Here is a 20905-nt window from a genome sequence, read left to right as displayed (position 1 = left end):
ACTTGGTAGGGCATATTGCTAGCAATGGGCTGTCAAACTTAATTGCTAACAATCCCTTTCCCTCCGTCGTTAGGACAATTGGACGATTTTTGCTCAAAAGTAAATTGTTAGTATCATCAAAAGGGTTTCTCAGGAATACTGTTGTCAGTGTTCGAATTTGACCTTAAGTGAGTCTACGAATGCTGTCTCCGTCGGCAGGTGAGTGGAACGAGATCTGCAACGAGTTCCAGAAGATCCTGTTGGTGCGGTCGCTGCGCGTGGATCGCGTGTCGGCGTGCGTGACTGCCTTTGTCGTCAACACGCTCGGGCCGCGTTACGTCGAGCCGCCCGTACTCGACATCAGGGTAAGTAGCACTACCACCATGACCACATCGAGACAATAGTCAGCTTGCTCATGACCAATCTATATGAGGGAAATGGATTGTTAGTAACCAGAGGGAAACTTTGTACAAAAGTCGTTTGCTTGGACACCTCTGTCCTATTCGTGTTTCAACCGTAAAGCAGTTGTGTTTGCATGGCTGTGTTTCGGTTTGAAGGGTGGGATATGGCGTAAATTTACTGGGTACAGAGGAATAACACCTGAGTCCTCAGGAATGGCAACGTATGGGGGGTATCATGGGCGAAATAGTATACTCTGTTATGTCCATGGTACTGCTCATGTCTATAGGCGATGGTTACCACTTTCCATCAGGTGGGTCGTCAGCTTGTTTACCATTATAAGTTGTATAAAAATAAAAAAATACCCTGTCAGGTCGACCTCCACGCGGTTCCCACTGGAAACCATCATCTTCAAGAATTAATCTTGTCGAATTCATCATGGTGGGCCAACTGACTTGCATTCATTCTCACCTATCATCTCTCACTGGTGCCTCGTCGGTGTATACCGTTAGCGCGGGCAGGGTTACCATTTTATTTTCACCCATTGAAAACAAAAATAGGACGAATCCATACGAAAAATAAAAGTAAACAGTAGATAACGAAAAGCTGAAATAATAATGGTACGATACTAGTTTATATGTTGTTCCACCTGGAGTTAAATTGACAGTCACCAACCAGCACATGTATGTATGTATGAGTTATTGCGGTGGCGATGCAGGCGGCGTGGGAGGAGTCGTGTTGGAAGACGTCATTGCTGTTCGTGCTGTCACCAGGCGTGGACCCGACGGCGGCGCTCATCCAGCTTGCCGTTGACGTCAAAATGTTCGACAAGTTTCACTCGCTCAGCCTCGGACAGGGTCAGGCGCCTACCGCTGCCAGGTATATCACCAGTTTCTGAGTTTACTTATTAATAGTACAAGTGTGTTGAAAGGCATACTGGGCCCATAACCTCTTGAATTCAGCTAGGATTAATTTCGTGAAATTACGAAATCTATTACGATATATGTCTGTATTACATGGATCGTAAAGTGTGACAGATGAAAAGAAAAAAAAATATCTATTGATCTACTCGTGAATTGAAAAGGAAGAGGAATTATTCTTTAAGTCACACGTGATTTTCAGCATAGACTCTCTAATAACTAATATAATGAATGATGCATGCAGCATGAACATGCAATAAAAAATAGCCATGTATGTTCCGGCATAGAATAGGCCACCCTTTCCTTTCCCGTGGGTGTCTTAAGAGGCCACTAAGAAAGGAAGGATGGGTAGCAATGCCCCTCTTAAAAAATATCGAAAGCCAAACTGCGTTTGCCAATCTGCCTGCCAAGCGTGGCAATGGCTGGCAAAATGCCCCTTAATGAGGGAGACTATATTCAGCAATGGACAATTAACGGCTGGTACAACAAAAATAATAATATAGCTTGCTTGTCAAAATATCCTAATCACTATACAGAATGCTAACAAACGGTATGAAGGAGGGCGGATGGGTGTTCTTAGCGAACTGTCACTTGGCCTGCGAGTGGCTGGGCTCTCTTCGGGGCCTCGACAACCCCAAAATACACCCAAGGTTCAGGCTCTGGCTGTCCTCCATGCCCGACGACAAGTTCCCGCTCAACATTCTGCAGAGGAGCATCAAGATGACCACGGAGCCACCACAGGTAACTCTCTTTTTAAAAGATATCAAACCGTGTTATCGGTTACGATTATAATAACCAATCGAAATCCTTACTAATATTAGAAATGTAAAGGTGAGTTTGTTTGTTTATCACCTCTTGGTATTTTAACTGCTTAATCAATAATTATAAGATTTGGTATACACGTATTATATGCGACAGACAAAAACGTAGACATCTCGGACAATTAACATATCTCGATCACTTGGACGAAGTCGCAGGTAAAAGGTAATGATGGACATATTTATTGTAGTTTTTTTTTTAATGGATGATAACAGAATAGTAGCCCCGGCTGCGCTAGCGGTGTACGCTGGCGGGGCACCAGTGAGGGATGACAGGTAAGAATGAAAAGGCAGGTCAGTTAGCCCATCGTGACGAATTCAACAAGAATTGTTCACGATGGGTTCCAGAGGGAACCACGCGGAGGTCGACGTAAAGGGCATATTGCTGTTAAATTCCATTGCTAACAATCCCTTTCCTCCCTATTTATCATGATCACAGAATCCACTGACGCTTATAGTACCCCCCCCCCCCCCCCAATTTCTTACATTACTACATCTGAGTACTAATGTGTATTATTATGTCTCTGTACCTTGTAATTTCACTGTCATATTCACACCGAAAAACAGCCATTCGCAAGCTTAGAAGTTTATATAAAGCCGAAGCGAATACTCAATTGTCCGTTTGCAAAGACTTCAAGTTTTGCAGCGGACTATGAAAAGGGTCATGTTTGGATTTTACCATTCAATGAAATGATAGAATCCAAAACGAAAATATCCGCAAAAGAACGTAAGCAACCGACATAGCCCGAAGGATAAGCTAGCTGAAGTGGCAAAGGGCTGGTCACATAGCTCGAAGAACTGACAACCAATGGGGAGAAAGATTCTTGAGCGACGACCACATATAGGTAAACAGGCAAACCCTACTAGATGGAGTGACGACCTCAATGCATTACAGGGAGTCAGTGGATGAAGGTAGCTCAGGACTGCTCCTTATGATAGTCTATGGGGGAGGCCTATGTTTACTAGAGCACAGATAACAGCTGAGATGATGATGATGTCATCATCATCTCTCGACACTCGACAGGGCTTAAAAGGCAACCTGGTCAGATTATTCGCGAACATAAACGAGGACAAGTTCGACGAAGCGACGCCCAAGTACCGGCGGCTGCTGTTCTGCGTGTCGTTCTTCCACTGCACGCTCATCGCCAGGAAGCGGTTCCGGCAGCTCGGGTACAATGCCGTCTACAGCTTTAATGATGCCGACTTTGATGTGAGTCCATTTAGTTCAGGTGTTCCCAAACTTATTTTGTCTATTGGCCACTTTGAGAATAAATTATTTTTAGCGCCCCCATTTTTCACCTATTTAAAAACCACTATTACTTCAAGATCAACAAATCACCCTCCAAGCCTATACACAACGCCCCCATTTTTTTCTGGTCTTTTCATGGTGGTTCATCATGTGGTTTTTTCATATCTTTTACGACGGCCTTAAGGGGGACGCCCCTTAAAGCCTGCGCCACAAGGGAGCGTTATCGCCTACTTTGGAAAAGGCTGATTTAGTTTGATGACCTTGATAGTAATGCAAGTCGCATTACTATCAAGGTCATCAAACTAAATCGTTGCCTTACGTTGGTGATAGTGGCAGATTTGATTTTCTCTGTATACAAACTTCTGTATTTATGCATTTTTCTGTATTGGTCTTATAATTTTCTATGAATAATGTGTATGTATTAACAAAAAATTCAATTTTAAATTAAAATAATTTTTATTCAAGAAGACTTGTTCACAAGTATTTTTAATTCGTCAATTTTTTTTTAATCTACTCTAGAGTTTTGGATAGTTGTTATCTATCGAGTAGTGCCTGCAAGAAACTGAACAGTTACACTTTTAAATCTCTGTTAACGTTATGTGTATTTATTTAAATGTAATATGTCTAAAATTACATGGTCGTTAAAAGCCCGTGCATGATCGACTAACACCATGCAATTTTGTCATTCGAGTAATTGTTTAGTGTGTAATAGGTTTTTGTTCAATAAGTGTTTTTTAATAACAGTTTTAAACTTATGAGAAAGCAGTACAGAAATATCCTTCGGTATCTTATTATAATATTTAATATCCATTCCCATAAAAAACCTATTGACTTTTAACTGAGATTATTAATTAAAAATTTTTAAGTGCACATAAACTACACTCATAATGTAAAAGGTGTGAAAGATATCGACGTTTCTCCAGGTATCGGATAATCTACTAGCGAACTACTTGGAGGAGTACGAAGAGGTCCCGTGGGACGCATTACGGTACCTGTTCGCAATCATCAACTATGGCGGCCATATAACGGACGATTGGGACAAACGAGTGCTCATTGCGTATATCAACCAGTTCTTCTGCGAGGAGGCATACGATACGCCATTCTATAGGTTAGATCTTGATATTAAAGTGGAGAGACTTTGCGTAAAGGGGCCGCCTGAAAATCAGCGCTATATAGGTACTTCTCGCTGGAGCTGTACATATATAGCAACAGCTGAGGCGGCTCCTATTACCAGCAACATTAATTTTTTCTTCTTTTTATTGCTTTAATTTTTTATTTTCTTAATACTGGTAATAAAGGTTATCTATCTATCTATCTCTCTATTTAAAAGATATCTGTATGCGTATCTGATATTTTAAAGGTGCAGTTTGATAGAACGAAGCAAAAAACGTTGCTTAATTATGCTGGTTTATTAGTGCTAATGTACGAGAGTGCTCAGTATTTCTTCTAAGCAGTTAAAAGAATGATTGTAGGATGTGGAAGGATTCTTAGGAATGACAATTTATGACACTTCATAAGTTGCCATAGACAAGACTGTTTATATGAAGAATTTATGTAATACTATCTCAGCATACAAAGCTTCTTGGTATATTGATCTGGCATTATAGTTTACGATATAAATATATTACTTTAAATAACAGAATGATTGTTTAATGTTTGATTTATTGTCAATAAAAAAATTACGTTAAAATGACGTATGTCATTTTGCAACTACTCGTTCTGATCTTGTTGATATATTGCAAATGTCTTTTTTTAAGTTGCTTCAAACTTTAACACACAACCTTAGATTCTATAGATAGATCCTCGAGTCTCAAAAACGCGTCAACTTTTCATCGCGTATTTATTAATGTTCTATACAATGTACCTTGATGTATTATTCAATAAACAAGTTTTTACGCATTAAAAAGGTGCAAAAATTCTATAACAATATACAAAATTAAATATATTATATAAAGGATAATAGGAAGATTTTATAAAGGAATCAATCGTAATTATCACGCAAAATTGTATGAAAAAGTTGACTTACTTTTCTCGAAGCTTGGAGACACTATCTAAGGAAACAATATAATTGTGACAGTAGCCAATACGCTCACCACATGCTCACACGCACCCTGCGTGTGAGCATGTGGTGAGCGTATTTGTGGTGATGGTCCGACAGGTTGTCGTCGATCCCCGCGTACCACGTGCCGCGCGACGGCAGCCTGGAGTCGTACCGCGACTTCCTCGACCTGCTGCCGGCCGCCGAGCGCGCCGAGTCCGTCGGGCAGCACGCCTCCGCTGACGTCGCCACGCTCGCGCAGGTCTGAGCTACCATCTCATATCTGTGTGCGAGCTCGAATTTACGGTCGTACCACTACTATCACTAACTTCGTTCCATGTTTTTTATCCATATTATAAAAAGGTTTGGCTTATAGTTTTACGACCGGCCGCCTGTCTGACGTCTTTCGAGAGTTTCTTTGGGAATACTATTACTATATACTTGACAATATCTGTTGAAGAAAAAATATAAAGCTAAAAAACCGACAAGTAGAAATAACCGTATCTATTATAAACATAAGGGATGAAATGTTCTCGAATAGCGACTTCATATAATCTAGAGCACTGTAAGGTAATATCGTATAATAAAATCGTAACTCATGACCTTGGTTTTTTGGGAAAATAAGGGGCAGGTCTATATTTTTTTTTATACAACTTAGAATGGCAAACAAGCTGATGGCCCACCTGATGGAAAGTGGTAACCGTCGCCTATAGAAATGAGCAGTACCATGGACATAACAGAGTATACTGTTTCGCCCATGATACACCTCCATGCGTTGCCATTTCTGAGGACTCAGATGTTATTCCTCTGTACCCTGTAAATTTACGCCATATCCCACCCTTCAAACCGAAACACAGCCATGCAAACACAACTGCTTCACGATAGAAACAGAATCTATTTCTTCAGTGGAAGAAATAGAATCGATTATGCTCTTTAGTAATTATATTTAGTGATCATATATATTAATATATACATCATCATCAGGATGCAATGATTATGTGCTCCACATTGTTTGCATTGGCGTCTACTGGAGGAGATGGAGCCGGTGGTGGAGAAGACCAAAAGGTAAGGCTCCCTCTCTGTGTTGCTTTTGATAGATGCTTTCAAAATGGAACAACCGTTGACTGCAGTAACTTTAATCCGCTTTTGATGTAGCATCAAAAATTGGATTTCGCCCTGTAGTTTCAAAAATTTCTAGGTTACTTTCGTTATATGAGAAAAACTGACATTGCTTACCGTACAACAACACGTTCATATTGAAATCTTTATTTAAATACGAGTACACTTGTTTACAAACTATTTAGTTAAGCAAGCATCTTTACTTGCCATGTAAAGTACGACGATCATTTTTAAACGGTTTTTTAAACGGTTTTATTTAGCTCGACCTGTACGGTATTTATTTATTTGGGTCAAAATTAGAAATTGGAATTTAAGCACCTTTCCGTTGTCAGATTGATCTGAAATTTGGTACACACATTTAATTTAGATGACAATACAATATAATAAAATCAATAACATTATAAATCTAAGATGGCCGCCGATACAAAATGGCGGATTACATATTTTTCCTTAACCCCCGCAATATGGGTATCAAATGAAAGGGCTACACTAGTAAAACACGATGATTATGTCAAAATTTAAAATTCAAGATGGACGCCGTTCCAATATGGCGGACTAGGTACATATTTTTCCACAACCACCACAATATGGGTATCAAATAATAGGACTACACTGAGACACCCAGACACTAGACACTCGAACACTAGACACTCAGACGCTAGACCCTCAGACACTAGACACTCAGACACTCAGACCCTAGACACACAGACACTAGACACTCGGATACAAGACACTCAGACACTAGACACTCGGACACTAGACACTCAGACACTAGACACTCGACACTCGACACTCGACACTCAGACACTAAACACCAGACACTAGACACTCGGATATAAGACACTCAGACACTAGACTCTCAGACACTTGACACTCAGACACCCAGACGTTAGACACTCAGACACTAGACACTCGACACTCAACACTCGACACTTGACACTCGACACTCGACACTCGACACTCGACACTTAGACACTAGACACTCAGACACCCAGACACTAGACACTCAGACACTAGACCCTCGGATACAAGACACTCAGACACTAGACTCTCAGACACTTGACACTCAGACACCCAGACACTAGACACTCTGACACTAGACACTCGACACTCGATACTCGACACTCGACACTCGACACTTGACACTCGACACTCGACACTCGACACTCGACACTCGACACTCAGACACTCAGACACTAGACACTCAGACACTCGACACTAGACACTCAGACACTCAGACACTCAGACACTCAGACACTCAGACACTCAGACACTCAGACACTCAGACACTAGACACTCAGACACTAGACACTCAGACACTAGACACTCAGACACTCAGACACTCAGACACTAGACACTAGACACTCGACACTCGACACTCGACAGTCGACAGTCGACACTCGACACTCGACACTCAGACACTAAACACTAGACACTAGACACTAGACACTCAGACACTCAGACACTAGAAACTCGACACTCGACACTCAGATACTAAACACTAGACACTAGACACTCAGACACTGGACACTCGGATACAAGACACTCAGACACTAGACTCTCAGACACTTGACACTCAGACACCTTTTTGGCCTCAGTTCCGTCGAACCCAAATGTACGAAACAGATATATCATCAGTTTTAATTGACTTTGGCACAGACGGCATGCACGTTATTTACCCTAAAGCCATACAGTTTCCAGCAAAATTCAATTATGGTACGGCTGAAAAAAGGATGTTGCCCTTAGTTTTGTCATGAGCATTCACCGTCCATAAAATGCAGGGCAGCACCGTCGACCATGCAGTAGTATATTTGGGCTCAAAATGGTTTGAGGAAGGACAAGCATACGTGGCTCTAAGTCGAGTCAAGTCTCTGGAAGGGCTATGTATTGAGGAATTAGATTGTACTAAATTATCAGGTAAGAAACCATGTAATAATGATGCACTGAATGAATTAAATAAAATGAGGAATATTCGGTAAACAATTTCACTAAATACTAAAAACAAGAAAATAAAAATCGGTAAAAAAACTTTTAAGTTAAACGGTTTTATTTTATGTGCACTGAAAACTACAAAATAAATAAATAGTTACTTACCTATCAACCTACGTAGGTGATCTCGGTCATTAATATCTCTGATGGTAGTGGTTGTCATAACATGAACCATGTCAGCGGCCGAAAGGCAGTTCATGAGAGAACACTAACACCAGGGTTTGCTTGGTAGGTAAACTAAGCAGCCCGCACTATAACAAGTAGGTATTTTGACCTTCTAGTTCAGAAATATTTTAGTACTAGGCAGAATAGCTTTTAGGCATATTAGACTAAAATAAAAACGTTGGGCCCCTCTGAAATCATACCTATAGCAGAGCATATCTTATACTTTGGTAGATCATGAGCTCGGCGTTCGCTGGTGAAGCCGTAACGGCTGGTTATTGATGGTCAAAACCTCCAGTTACGATTATAGTAAGTCGATTCAGCGGACCCTGGACTCCGGAGCTATGAGGTTTCGGATGCGACCGGGATAAACCGCTAGGATGATGATGATGACGATTATAATAAGTCGATGCAATCCACACTTAGTATAGTAGAAAGTAATACAGAAATAGTTAATGGGCCCCGCGTTTTTATTTTAGTCTAATATGCCTAAAAGCTATTCTGCCTAGTACTAAAATATTTCTGAACTAGAAGGTCAAAATACCTACTTGTTATAGTGCGGGCTGCTTAGTTTACCTACCAAGCAAACCCTGGTGTTAGTGTTCTCTCATGAACTACCTTTCGGCCGCTGACATGGTTCATGTTATGACAACCACTACCATCAGAGATATTAATGACCGAGATCACCTACGTAGGTTGATAGGTAAGTAACTATTTATTTATTTTGTAGTTTTCAGTGCACATAAAATAAAACCGTTTAACTTAAAAGTTTTTTTACCGATTTTTTAAATAATCCATTCGAAAAGGGATTTGTTAATTGAAATCTCCAAACCGTAATCAGATGTTGTCTAAGTCCATTTATCTAGGTTGACGAATTAGCAGCCGAGATGATTCAAAAGTTGCCATCGAAGATTGACGTGGAGACAACAGAGAAATTAATGGGTCCCGAGATTGTGATGCCGATGTGTGTCTCACTGTTGCAAGAAATTGGGTATTTTAACGTGCTTATAAGCAGTATTACCGCTGGTCTCAAGGTACATATATGTTAATAATGCAACTTGGTCATAAAAATTTTTGATTTTCAAAATCCAATATCTATTTTGCTGAATATGATATATATAAACTGATATATCAGACATCTCTGCATTACAGTACACGATATATGTATCACTTATAGTTTATGGATCAACATAACAACTACTTTTTACTGTGAATAAATGTTTTAATCAGTAAATAAATGGAAAAATACAAAAATTCCTCGCGCGAATTACATTTTACATACATATGAGTAACAACTAGTAATTTGTCTGGTAATTATTGGCGGATAAGAGAGTGAGAGATCAAAGTGAGGATGAAAGCAGTCCATCGTGACGAATTTACTAAAAAATATAATCAAGAAATTTTTAATTTTTGAAGTCTAGATTTTAAGCGGAGTAGAGATGGAGAGTGGAGCTCGCCAAGCGGCTTCTAGGGGGAATCGCATGAAAGTCGACCTGATTGTAGCATATTGCAAACTGGTTTATACTCTCCAGTGCTAAAAATCCTTACATTCATTGTTGTCTTAATCCAAATCTTTATCTCTCCAATCTCCAAATGTTAATCGAATAAATTTATTATCACAGGAGTTGCGCCGAGCCATCGAAGGTTTGGTTGTGATGTCAGAGATGCTTGAAGTTATGTACTCTTGCATCTTTGAGGGAAAAGTGCCATCTTTCTGGCAAAAAGGTTACTTCAACAGTATTTTATTTATCGTTGGGACTTGGGCTAATGATGCTACTCTAATTATTTGAGTTTCTTTTATTGGGTGTGGTTATTGACCACAAATTTTCGTAGCAAATAGCTACAGGCCATTTTATATTAGGTCATTTTACATTCTTCAAACTCAAATATTGCTACTGAAGCACATCTGCTTGCTGCCATCACTTGCAGACTTTGTAACGATCGGTATATTACGAATTGTATACGGGTATACAAATGTACACGGTGTTCATCTACTGCAATAGGTAGTGTTAAAAATGTATTTTCTTCGTTTCCGAACGGTTCTTGAGTGGTCACAATAAAATATGGTTTAGTGGACAGGAAGCTTTACCAATGTCATTGACGGTCGACAGGTCGTCCGTCCATGAAGCCGCTGGGCGCGTGGTGCCGCGAGCTGTCCCTTCGCGGCGGTCACCTGGCCGCCTGGGCCGCCGCGCCACGCGCCCCGCCCACGCTGTGCTGGCTGCCCGCGCTCGCTGCGCCCACCGGCTTCCTTACCGCCGTCATGCAGGTGCCGCCCCCCCCCCCCCCACTTTGTGCTGACTGCCGGTTTCCTCACCGGCGTTATGCTGGTGCCGCCCTGCCCTCGTCTCTCCCCGCCCCAGTCGCTGCCCCCGCCACCTACGCTCTGCTGGCTGTTCGTGCCCATGCTACAGCATTGTACACAGGAACTTTCCCAATTGACACAAATAGACTATAATCTAGTTTGAAATTATTATTACAGACAACGGCTCGTGGTGAAGGCTGGCCGATAGATACACTTTGCTGGGAATTTACCGTGATGCCGTTAGAGGAATCCGCTTTCGTCAGACCACCACGTGACGGTGGAGTTTATATTAGGTAATTTTTCTACGATACATGGCTTTTTTACACTAGTAGCAGCACCAATAATACTGAATAAATATATATAAATAAATAATAATATATAAATAAATTGGTAGGACAGAAACCATAATTAAAAAAGCGAATCAGTCTAATTCTCTTGGGACCTTTAATTTTATGGTATTCAAGGTATGCGCATTGCGCCTCAATGCTACCCCCCCCCCCCCCCCCCCCCCCCCCCCCCCATTTACGGCCATGAACCAGTATGTCCATGGCTGTAACTGGGAAGTAACCGTAATTACTCTGCTATCAATCGACTACTGCTAAATTATTATATTATACTTGTGATTTTGAATGCTTCTCACATTTGTGATTCTTTTATTGATTCAGAGGTCAATACTTAGAAGGTGCCAGCTGGTTCAAAAAGGAGGGACATCTACAAGAACCATTACCGATGCAGCTGGTGTTCCCTATGTCGCCTATTCATTTTAAACCTATACGAGCTAGTGGCAGACGACTGAAAAGTATGTACAAATTCTAATCGTAACTCAGTTATTACTATTACTAATTGTATTTCGCGGTATCGTTCGTAGTTGAATCGTGATAGCTTTCTTACTAAAATATAAAAAAACATACAAACATTAAAGGTAAATAAAAATATTAGTGCATTAGAAACAACTAAAGGGAGATTTTCTAGAAACGCGGTCTGCTTGGCTATTTTCTGGCGTATTTTAATTTAAAGGGTAGAATTATAACAGTTAAATTACGAGGTACGAAGGCATAAAATCATAGTTCTCAGGAATCGGAAGCATGATCATCATAGAATATTCTGTGGTGTTCCTGGTATTGTCAATATCTATAGGCGACGGTTACTATTTCCTGTCAGGTGGACTGTCAAATTATTAGTTATTCATACAGCCCTTGTGTACTTTAGCTGCCCGCTAACGACATGTTTTCCAACTGTATTGGGTCGACTGGAAGAGATCTCTGTCAGAGAAAAGTCTACCCTTGCTAACAACCTTTAAAAATGTATTATCTATGTAATTTACAAGTGCAATAAAAAATATTATAGTATTTATAAATTGTTCGTCATTCCAAACTCTATAAAAATAAAGGTAAATCATCAAAACGATTCACAATTGAAAACGAACACATAAAAGGAAAATCGAATTGAGACTTATTCGATTTAAAAAATATTTGTCCTTACTAATATCTCGATAATCTCGATGACAGATCGTTACACGTGCCCGTGTTACTACTACCCGATGCGAAAGGGCGCGTTCGTGGTGGCGGTGGAGCTGCCGTCCGGCAAGGAGCCGCCCGACTACTGGGTCAAGCGCGGCACCGCCTTGCTCTGTACCCTCGCTACTTAGGAACCCAGTAGACAATATACTCGCTTCATGTACCACCTGATTTGTTTCATTATCAACTTCAAATATTGGTTAAAAATTGATCATAATAATTTCAGCCTCCATAGGCTGCAACGAGGAATACCAAGCCATTTTTAGCCAATATCTCCCTACAAGTCATCTCTTCCTGTAGTTTTACTTGTCTCTACGTGCCCCAAATTATTTTACCAATAGCCGTGGCCTACATACTCACGACGGCAGTTATCACATTGCCTAAAGTAGTTCATCTTATACAAAGTACAAACCGCCGCACATACCTATCAAAGGCGAATTATATCGGTTAAATGTTCATAACGTTGATTATAAAGTAGGTATTTTCTAAAATCCTGGTATAATATTAACATAGAAATGAAATACTGTGGACATATATTTTAACTAGTATCGGTTATGCGATGATGATCTTGACAAATATGCATCGGCTTAAATGTATCCAGTTTTGATTTTAAAGCTAAATAGTCCAACATATCGATAATTCAAGTTTTTAGCAAGTAATTAATTATATTACTTATTATAATTTTTACTCTATATGTAGGTAGGCCTAAAATCATAGCTAAGCTATTACTGCGTATAAACCAGAGGGAGACTTTGTACAAAAGTCGATTACTTGGGTACCTCTGACCTATTGGTGTTTCTACCGTGAAGCAGTTGTGTTTGCATGGCTGTGTTTCGATTTGAAGGGTGGGATATGGCGTGAATTTACAGGGTACAGAGGAATAACACCCGAGTCCTCAGGAATGGCAACGCATGGGGGGTATCATGGTCGAAACAGTATACTCTGTTATGTCCATGGTACTGCTCATGTCTATAGGTGACAGTTACCACTTTTCATCAGGTGGGCTGTCAGCTTGATTGCCATTCTAAGTTGCATAAAAAAAAGGTATAACCACGTTGGGTTTTAAGGATGCTGATTAATAATCTAAAATTTTTGTCCTTTCAATCACGTCTCGTTTGACGTAATCATTTAATAATATAAATACAGCTCAACAAATCGATTTTACATATACAGAGAGTTAAATGCAATAAAATGGTAAATGAAATCCCAATTATAGAAGTAAATTTAATATCTGGGGGCGACGATCTGGTCTTGGTCAACGGTGAGAAATACTGGACGACGGTTGACACCACAGGAGCAGAAGCATTTTCCGTCCCTGGAACCGTCGTTGACGAATAGCGTCCTCAAGTTTATGTCTGACTCCACCCCTGCATTTAAAAGTGAACATTCTTTTTTAATAATTATGTGGTACCTAAGCAAGGAACAACTTTTATGTTTATAAACTATGTTGGTTCTTGTTGTATTTATTAATTATATCAATTGTAAGTAAAAATGCTGTCTGTTGATGTAATATATATTTTGTAAACATAAAAGTCCTGTATGAAGGTCTTACGCTTCTTAACGCTTGGTTTCTATATAGATGGATCTCAGTTTAGATAACAAACCTTGTTCCTTGCCGAAAATATAATTATTTGACTAAAAATGTGATCGAGGTTATTAACTAATTTTTAGAACAAAAATCACGATATGATACACTGAGATCGATTTCCAAAATCAAAAGAATATTACTTAAAATTTACATTTAAAAGACCTTTGTTAAGTAATTCGCGCTTTTCATTACAGGTATAAGGTCATCTTCCTCAATTATTTATAGTTGTTTTCTTTAATCATGCCATGAAGTATAAACAAATGCACTTACCTCTGTTTGTAGGTAGATTATTAAGATCATAGCGTCCTCTTTTTACATTTTCCTCGTCGCTGTATATACTCCGTTGGTGTGCGCTAGTAATCTGAGACGACTGTGCTGACTGTTGAAACTGAGGTACTCCGGACTCCCAAGGTTGTTTTAATTCCCATGGTTGACTTGTTATAATTGATCTTTCTAATTGACCTGGCTCTTCTACTATAACTGTCTGCCGTAGTTGATCTAGTATTGGCGTAGCTGATCGTGCTGGCTGTTCTGGTACAACTGGTCGGTTTAGTTGACCTGGTTGCTCCACTTGCTCTACTATAACGGGTTGTCCTTGACCTGACTGTACTACTATAGCTGGCCGTCTTAATTGGCCCAATTGTTCTACTATAATTGGACGTCCTAGTTGATCTTGCTGTGTTACTGTAGGTGGTTGTCCTAATTGGCCTGGCTGTACTACTATAGTTGGCAGTTGTGGTTGATCTGCCTTTTCTACTATAACTGGTCGTCCTTGTTGATCAGGCAGTATTGCTATAGTTGGCTGTTCTGTTTGACCAAGCTCTTCCACTATAACTGGCCGTCCGAGTTGACCTGGTTGTATTGCTACAGTAGGCTGTTCTTGTTGACCTGCTTCTCTTAGTAAAGTTGATTGAACTGGAGCAATTAATTCCCAATATCCTGGTTGTTTTGGTTCTAGGGATATTCCAGAGATTGAATTAGATGACGTTTGAGAGTTGGAATCATTATCGCTTTGTGATGTTTGCGATGATTGGGAATTCTGTGTCTGTATTATTGTCGAAGTAGCAGTATCGGGTTGATATATTTCTTCTGAATATATTGGTTGTTCTAAAATATTAGGATATCTAAGTTGACTTGGCAGCACAACTTTTGCTGGCGTTATTGATTCGCAGTATGCAGATTGTTTAGGCTGTATAGGTTTTCCAGGGATTGAAGTAGATGACGAGTCAGAAGAGCTCTGTGACAATTGAGAAAATTGTGTTTGTAATGTATTGTAATCGGTGGCATCAAGCTCTTGTTGCTGTTGTAGTTGTTGAAGTTGTGATGACTGCTGAGAAGATTGTTGTTGGGAAGATGTCTGAGATGAGAACACTATCGGAGTTCTAGGTTTATTTGGCTGCTCAGTCTCCCTTGGTATTAATACTGGCTGCTCAGGTTGATTTTGACCTGGACGCCTGAGTCGACCTGAGGTACTAATACTCGACGTTTGAGAATTGCCTTCAGAATTTGCATATTGTGATGTCTGCTGAGCAGATTGTTGAGAAAATGTTTGAGAAGTTCTTTGTCTAGTTGGTTGCTCAGGTTGTATTGGTGTATTTGATCCTAGTTCCTCAGACTGATTTTGACCAGTTTGCCTAGGACTTGAAATATTATTACTCGAAGATTGAGAACTATTATTAGAACTCACATTCGGTGATGACTGCTTAGAAGGTTGTCTGAAAGATGTTTGAGATGAAGACACTGTCGAAATGTTTGGTTTATTTAGTTCTTCAGGCTGTCTTGGCGCACTCGAAGTCGCTTTCTCAGGTTGACTTTGACCAGGAAGTCTGGATTCACTTGGAGATCTAATACTCGAATATTGAGAACTATTTTCAGAACTCGCACTCTGTGATAACTGTTGAGAAGATTGTCCAGATGTCCGAGATGATGACGTTGTCGAAGTGCTTGGTTTAATTGATTGTCCAGATTGTGTTAGTATGCTTGATGCTGGTTGTTCAGATTGACTTTGTTCAGGATGCCCAGGTTGACTTGAAGTACTAATACTCGAAGATTGAGAACTATTTTTAGAATTTGTACTCTGTAATGACTGATGAGATGATTGTCCGGATGTTTGAAATGTAGATAATATTGAAGTGCTTGGTTTAGTTGGTTGTCCAGGTTGTATCGATGTACTTAAATCTAGCTGCTCAGACTGATTTTGACCAGAATGCCTAAAACTTGAAGTATTAATACTCGAAGATTGAGAACTATTATCAGAAATCGTATCCTGTGATGACTGCTGAGAAGGTTGTCTGGAAGATGTTTGAGATGAAGACACTGTCGAAGTGTTTGGTTTAATTAGTTCTTCAGGCTGTCTTAGCGTACTTGATGGAGGTTTTTCAGATTGATCAGTACGCCTAGAATGAACCGAGGTATTAATACTCGAAGATTGAAAACTGTTTTCAGAACTTGCCCTCTGTGATAACTTTTGAGAAGATTGTTCAGATGTCCGAGATGAAGACACTGTCGGATTGCTTGGTTTAATTGATTGTTCAGGTTGTGTTGGTATACTTGATTCTGGTTGCTCAGATTGACTTTGTCCAAGAAGCCGCCTGGATTGATCGAAAGTATTAATACTCGAAGATTGAGAACTATTTTCAGTACTCTTACTCTTTGATGAATGTTGAGAAAATTGTTCAGGTATTTGAGATGAAGATACTATTTTAAATTGCTTAGGCTGTCTTCGTTCATTTGATGCTGGTTGCTTAGGTTGGCTTTGACCAAGACGCCTAAGTTGACCTGTAGTATTAATATTGGAAGTTTGAGTGCCGTTTGCAGTACTTGCACTTTTTAATAACTGCTGGGAAGATTTTCGGGAAGATAATTGAGAGCGCTGCTCATATTGACTGTATGTTGGACGTACTTCTTGAACAGAAGTATTGGAAGCTTGAGAATTTGTCGTTTGTGATGATTCCTGAAAAGATTGTTAAGAAAAATTTATAGCAGAAATACCCGATTTACTTACTTGGTCAGGCTGCTCAGGTTTACTGGACACTTGTGGTATAGGATGACATTAACCTGGATTTAATTATTAAAAGGTATGACAATTATTAAAAGATTGAGAGTTTACCGTTTGTGATGATTGCGAAGATGACTCAGAAGTTGCAGTAGAAGCGCCTCTGCTTGATTCACTCGACGCTGGCTGCTGAGATTGACTTTGTACTCGACCTTCACTGCGTGCTTTATTTATTTCATAAATGTTATTAGTTTGCTCTTGGATTCTTCTTATTTCATTTTGCTGATTTCTGTTTTGTGCCAAAATATTTTGTTGAGTCGCATCAAATATACTCTTAGATTGTTGTTGTATAGCACTACTAAAATCAGAAGATGCTTGACTCAGATTTTGTTGGGTACTAGAAGAAGATGACTGTGTGTTGTCTTGATTTGAAGAAGAATTTGATTCGGAATCACTTTGAGTACTTTGTTGGTTTTCACTAGAGTTTTGCTCTGATGAATCTGAATTCTGATTCCAATAATCAGATTGATTTTGATTCCAATAACTTTCACTGCGTTCCTTATTTTGTTTATAAATATTGTCAGATTGCTCTTGGATTCTCCTAATTTCTTCTTGCTGATTTCTGTTTTGTTCCAAAATATTTTGTTGAGTCGCATTAAATATACTCTCAGATTGTTGTTTTATTGCATTACTAAAATCAGAAAATGCCTGACTCTCACTTTGTTGATTACTAGAAGATGACTGTGTATTTCCTTGATTTGAGGAGGAATTTATTTCAGAGTCGCTATTAGTATTTTGTTGGCTTTGATTAGACTCTTGTTCTTGATTTGTAGAAGAATTTGATTTAGATTCGCTTCCAGTGCTTTGTTGGCTTTGACTAGAGTTTTGTTCTTGATTTGAAGAAGAATTTGATTTAGATTCGCTTTTAGTTCTTTGTTGGCTCTGATTAGAGTCTTGTTCTTGATTTGTAGAAGAATTTGAATTAGATTCGCTTCCAGTGCTTTGTTGGCTTTGACTAGAGTTTTGTTCTTGATTTGCAGAAGAATTTGATTCAGATTCGCTTCTAGTTTTCTGTTGGCTTTGATTAGAATCTTGTTCTTGATTTGTAGAAGAATTTGATTTAGATTCACTTCTAGTACTTTGTTGTCTTTGACTAGAGTTTTGTTCTTGATTTGAAGAAGAATTTGATTCAGATTTGCTTCCAGTACTTTGTTGGCTCTGATTAGAGTCTTGTTCTTGATTTGTAGAAGAATTTGAATTAGATTCACTTCCAGTACTTTGTTGGCTTTGACTAGAGTTTTGTTCTTGATTTGAAGAAGAATTTGATTCGGATTCATTTGAAGAGCTCTGTTGACTATTGGAAGATTGGTTTTGATTCCAATTACCTTCACTGCGTTCTTTATTGATTTGATAGATTCTATCGGTTTGTTCTTGAATGTTCTTTATGTTCTCTTGCTGTTTTTCTTGTTGTTCAGCAACATATTGTTTGACTTCTGACGCGTTTTGAAGAGACTGGACATTGCTGGCGTTATTAGATGTAATAGTAATCTCTTCTACTTGACCCGGCCCATAAGATCTGAATTCTGTGGAAGTATAATAATACATTACTAAATTTTAAACACTAATTAAATATAAATAGTAATTACAAATCTACTATTATATGTGCAGACAAAACATTCTTTCCAATTAGTTCTACTGGTCGATGTTATATTAATTGCATAAAATATATTCTCTAATTTTTATCTCGTTATTGTTATCTGATACAAGACAAGTCATAAAATTAAATACAATTTGATTTATTTAACATGATGTTTTGAATGTCTGTATTCATATTTTTGTGGAGAATTTTATTTTTTAATAATAAAAATATTATAATAATATTTAATAATATTCATATTGCTCTTTATGAATTATCGTCAAATGTAACTTTTTAATTTACCTCTAGTGACGACCTGTCCATTTTGGTTGTCTCCATCGTTGCACCAAGCTACCTTCGCCTAAAATAAAAAAAAAAAAATATTAAAAAAAGTTTCATCTTTTAGTTTCAAATAATTTTCCTTTTATTCCAAATATTGATGTATTATTATATTAAACAAATTATAACGATTAAGTTTAATAAATTTTCTATCCCTCGATGTCATCATCATCAATTCAGTTCAATTCAATTTATTTATTCGCTACAATAAAACTTTGTACAAAAAAAAAACGCTACAAAAAAAACACAAAATTGTGTTGAATATTTTTGATAATTTATTTTATTTTCTTGTTAGAAGATATCATAAAATATAACAAAAAAAAAAAATGAAGCAACAAAATAACCAATAACAATTGTCAAAAATAACATTACAATCAATTTACAAATGTCATTAGTAAGGCATAAAATATTAAAAGAGTATTTTAAAATTCATCAATTGAGTAGATGCACATTTCCAACAAAAGAGTATAAAGTTTTATTTTCAAAATTCTCCAATCTTCAATAGTTTTTAATGCAGTGGGTAATTTATTATACAATTTAACCGCTTGAAATTTTGCGCCATGTTTTACTATATTTAATTTTGGTTGGATATCATATGCATCATCATTTCAGCCATTATTTGTCCACTGTTGGACGTAGGCCTCCTCCTTAGACTGCTATATGGAACGGTCCTGAGCTACCTGCATCCTACCTCCCTGCAACGCATTGGAGGTCGTCACTCGTATCTAGTGGAGAGTCGTCCTACACTGCGTTTATGATTCTAAGTATATTTACCATAAATGTAGCAAGCACGCGAATGGTAATAATTTGATATTAAGCTATAATTTTCGTCTATAGACACTCGCAAATAACACCTAATAAATACCTCTTTGTTCAGCTCTGTGCAAACAAGATACTTTTGTTCGAGAATGACAAAAATTTTCATTGTATTTAGTCTAGTAACCAGACACAGACACGACACGAGACATAATGTTAAGCAATACAATTTGGGGTTATATTTTAACGAAAATCTGTCACCTGTCACCTGCATGGGTTTTCTTATTTTTCAAATTATTATTTTTATCAAACCTACGTTACAATCCTGATTTGTGACATATTTATGCAATAGTTCTGTAAACAGAATTTTTACATAATATTAAAGACGCTAGATATATGTAATGAAATCATTTTTTATAATTGTCTTCTAACTGTTACACTGCCATGAAAATGGCTGTATAGAATTTCCTGTCTGCTTAATCGGAATGAATGAATTAAATCATGCGATATAGTCGAATTCCTCTATTGCATTAAATCGCGTAAAACTTTGTCGTGGAAGAGTCATGATTACGAAGAATGTACTAAATTATTCTAAACAAATAATCTTTGTTTTTACTCATTAATTTTGACTATCATACAGATGAAGGGGCATTCACAAGTAATCCTTTTATAAAAGTACTTACAGCAACAAGTAGACAGGTAAACGTCAAAAATCCTGGTGACTTCATCTTGATTGGCCCAAGACAACGTCTTTATGGCCTTCGTGATTCTCGACACTGTAAAATCATTTCATATATATGCTCCATTATATATCATTATTATATAAACATGCGCCTTCCAATTCGCAATGCAAGTAGTTTATTAAAATAAAATAATTGTCTCCTCGCACCGTACACGTCATCGCAACACCTGGACTAACATGGTTACAATAAATCAATATCATTAAGGTGGTGATTTGTAAATTACAAATTGTCTATTTCCGACCATCGAATCATATTATTCAAAGTTGTTTGCATAGGCATTATAGTAAAATGTGACTGCAAGCCACAAGACGTGCCTGTTGCTTCTGCTTTCAAATGTTTAAGAGCTGCTGTGT

At 38.4% G+C, this 20905-nt stretch overlaps 2 protein-coding genes across 2 annotated transcripts in view; one reads left to right on the top strand and one right to left on the bottom strand.

Moving 5' to 3' along the window:
• The window catches only part of LOC113522343 (dynein axonemal heavy chain 2), an 82013-nt gene extending 69352 nt beyond the window's left edge, over positions 1-12661 (top strand). Inside the window, 13 exon segments of the mRNA XM_052899075.1 lie at positions 199-344; positions 1097-1257; positions 1835-2039; positions 3141-3326; positions 4289-4473; positions 5524-5665; positions 6388-6468; positions 9540-9707; positions 10296-10398; positions 10785-10942; positions 11156-11271; positions 11644-11777; positions 12487-12661. Of these exon segments, the coding sequence (XP_052755035.1) occupies positions 199-344; positions 1097-1257; positions 1835-2039; positions 3141-3326; positions 4289-4473; positions 5524-5665; positions 6388-6468; positions 9540-9707; positions 10296-10398; positions 10785-10942; positions 11156-11271; positions 11644-11777; positions 12487-12626 (1925 nt within the window). The 3' untranslated portion in view covers positions 12627-12661.
• A 923-nt stretch (positions 12662-13584) lies between these two features.
• LOC113522468 (uncharacterized) lies at positions 13585-20641 on the bottom strand. The gene is made up of 5 exons (XM_026908157.3): positions 20493-20641; positions 19018-19075; positions 17193-18661; positions 14354-17036; positions 13585-13862 (listed from the first exon to the last, which is right to left on the bottom strand). Exons 1-5 carry the CDS (start codon positions 20535-20537, stop codon positions 13720-13722), a joined length of 4398 nt encoding a protein of 1465 aa, XP_026763958.2. The 5' UTR covers positions 20538-20641; the 3' UTR covers positions 13585-13719.
• Between the last annotated feature and the right edge of the window lie 264 nt (positions 20642-20905).

The sequence above is a fragment of the Galleria mellonella genome, unplaced genomic scaffold (genome assembly GCF_026898425.1).
Source record: "Galleria mellonella isolate WM207_F2 unplaced genomic scaffold, CSIRO_AGI_GalMel_v1 utg56, whole genome shotgun sequence".
Lineage (NCBI taxonomy): Eukaryota > Metazoa > Arthropoda > Insecta > Lepidoptera > Pyralidae > Galleria > Galleria mellonella.
This window is presented reverse-complemented; position numbering and strand designations above follow the sequence as displayed.

What these genes read in the sequence shown, in the direction of transcription:
- LOC113522468 (XM_026908157.3), bottom strand. Translation starts at nt 20,537, where the DNA reads ATGAAGTCACCAGGATTTTTGACGTTTACCTGTCTACTTGTTGCT. An exon ending in TGGACAGGTCGTCACTAGAG is followed by an intron (nt 18,662 to 19,017) that starts GTAAATTAAAAA and finishes ATACTTCCACAG; the next exon opens with AATTCAGATCTTATGGGCCG. An exon ending in CTTCGCAATCATCACAAACG is followed by an intron (nt 17,037 to 17,192) that starts GTAAACTCTCAA and finishes CAATCTTTTCAG; the next exon opens with GAATCATCACAAACGACAAA.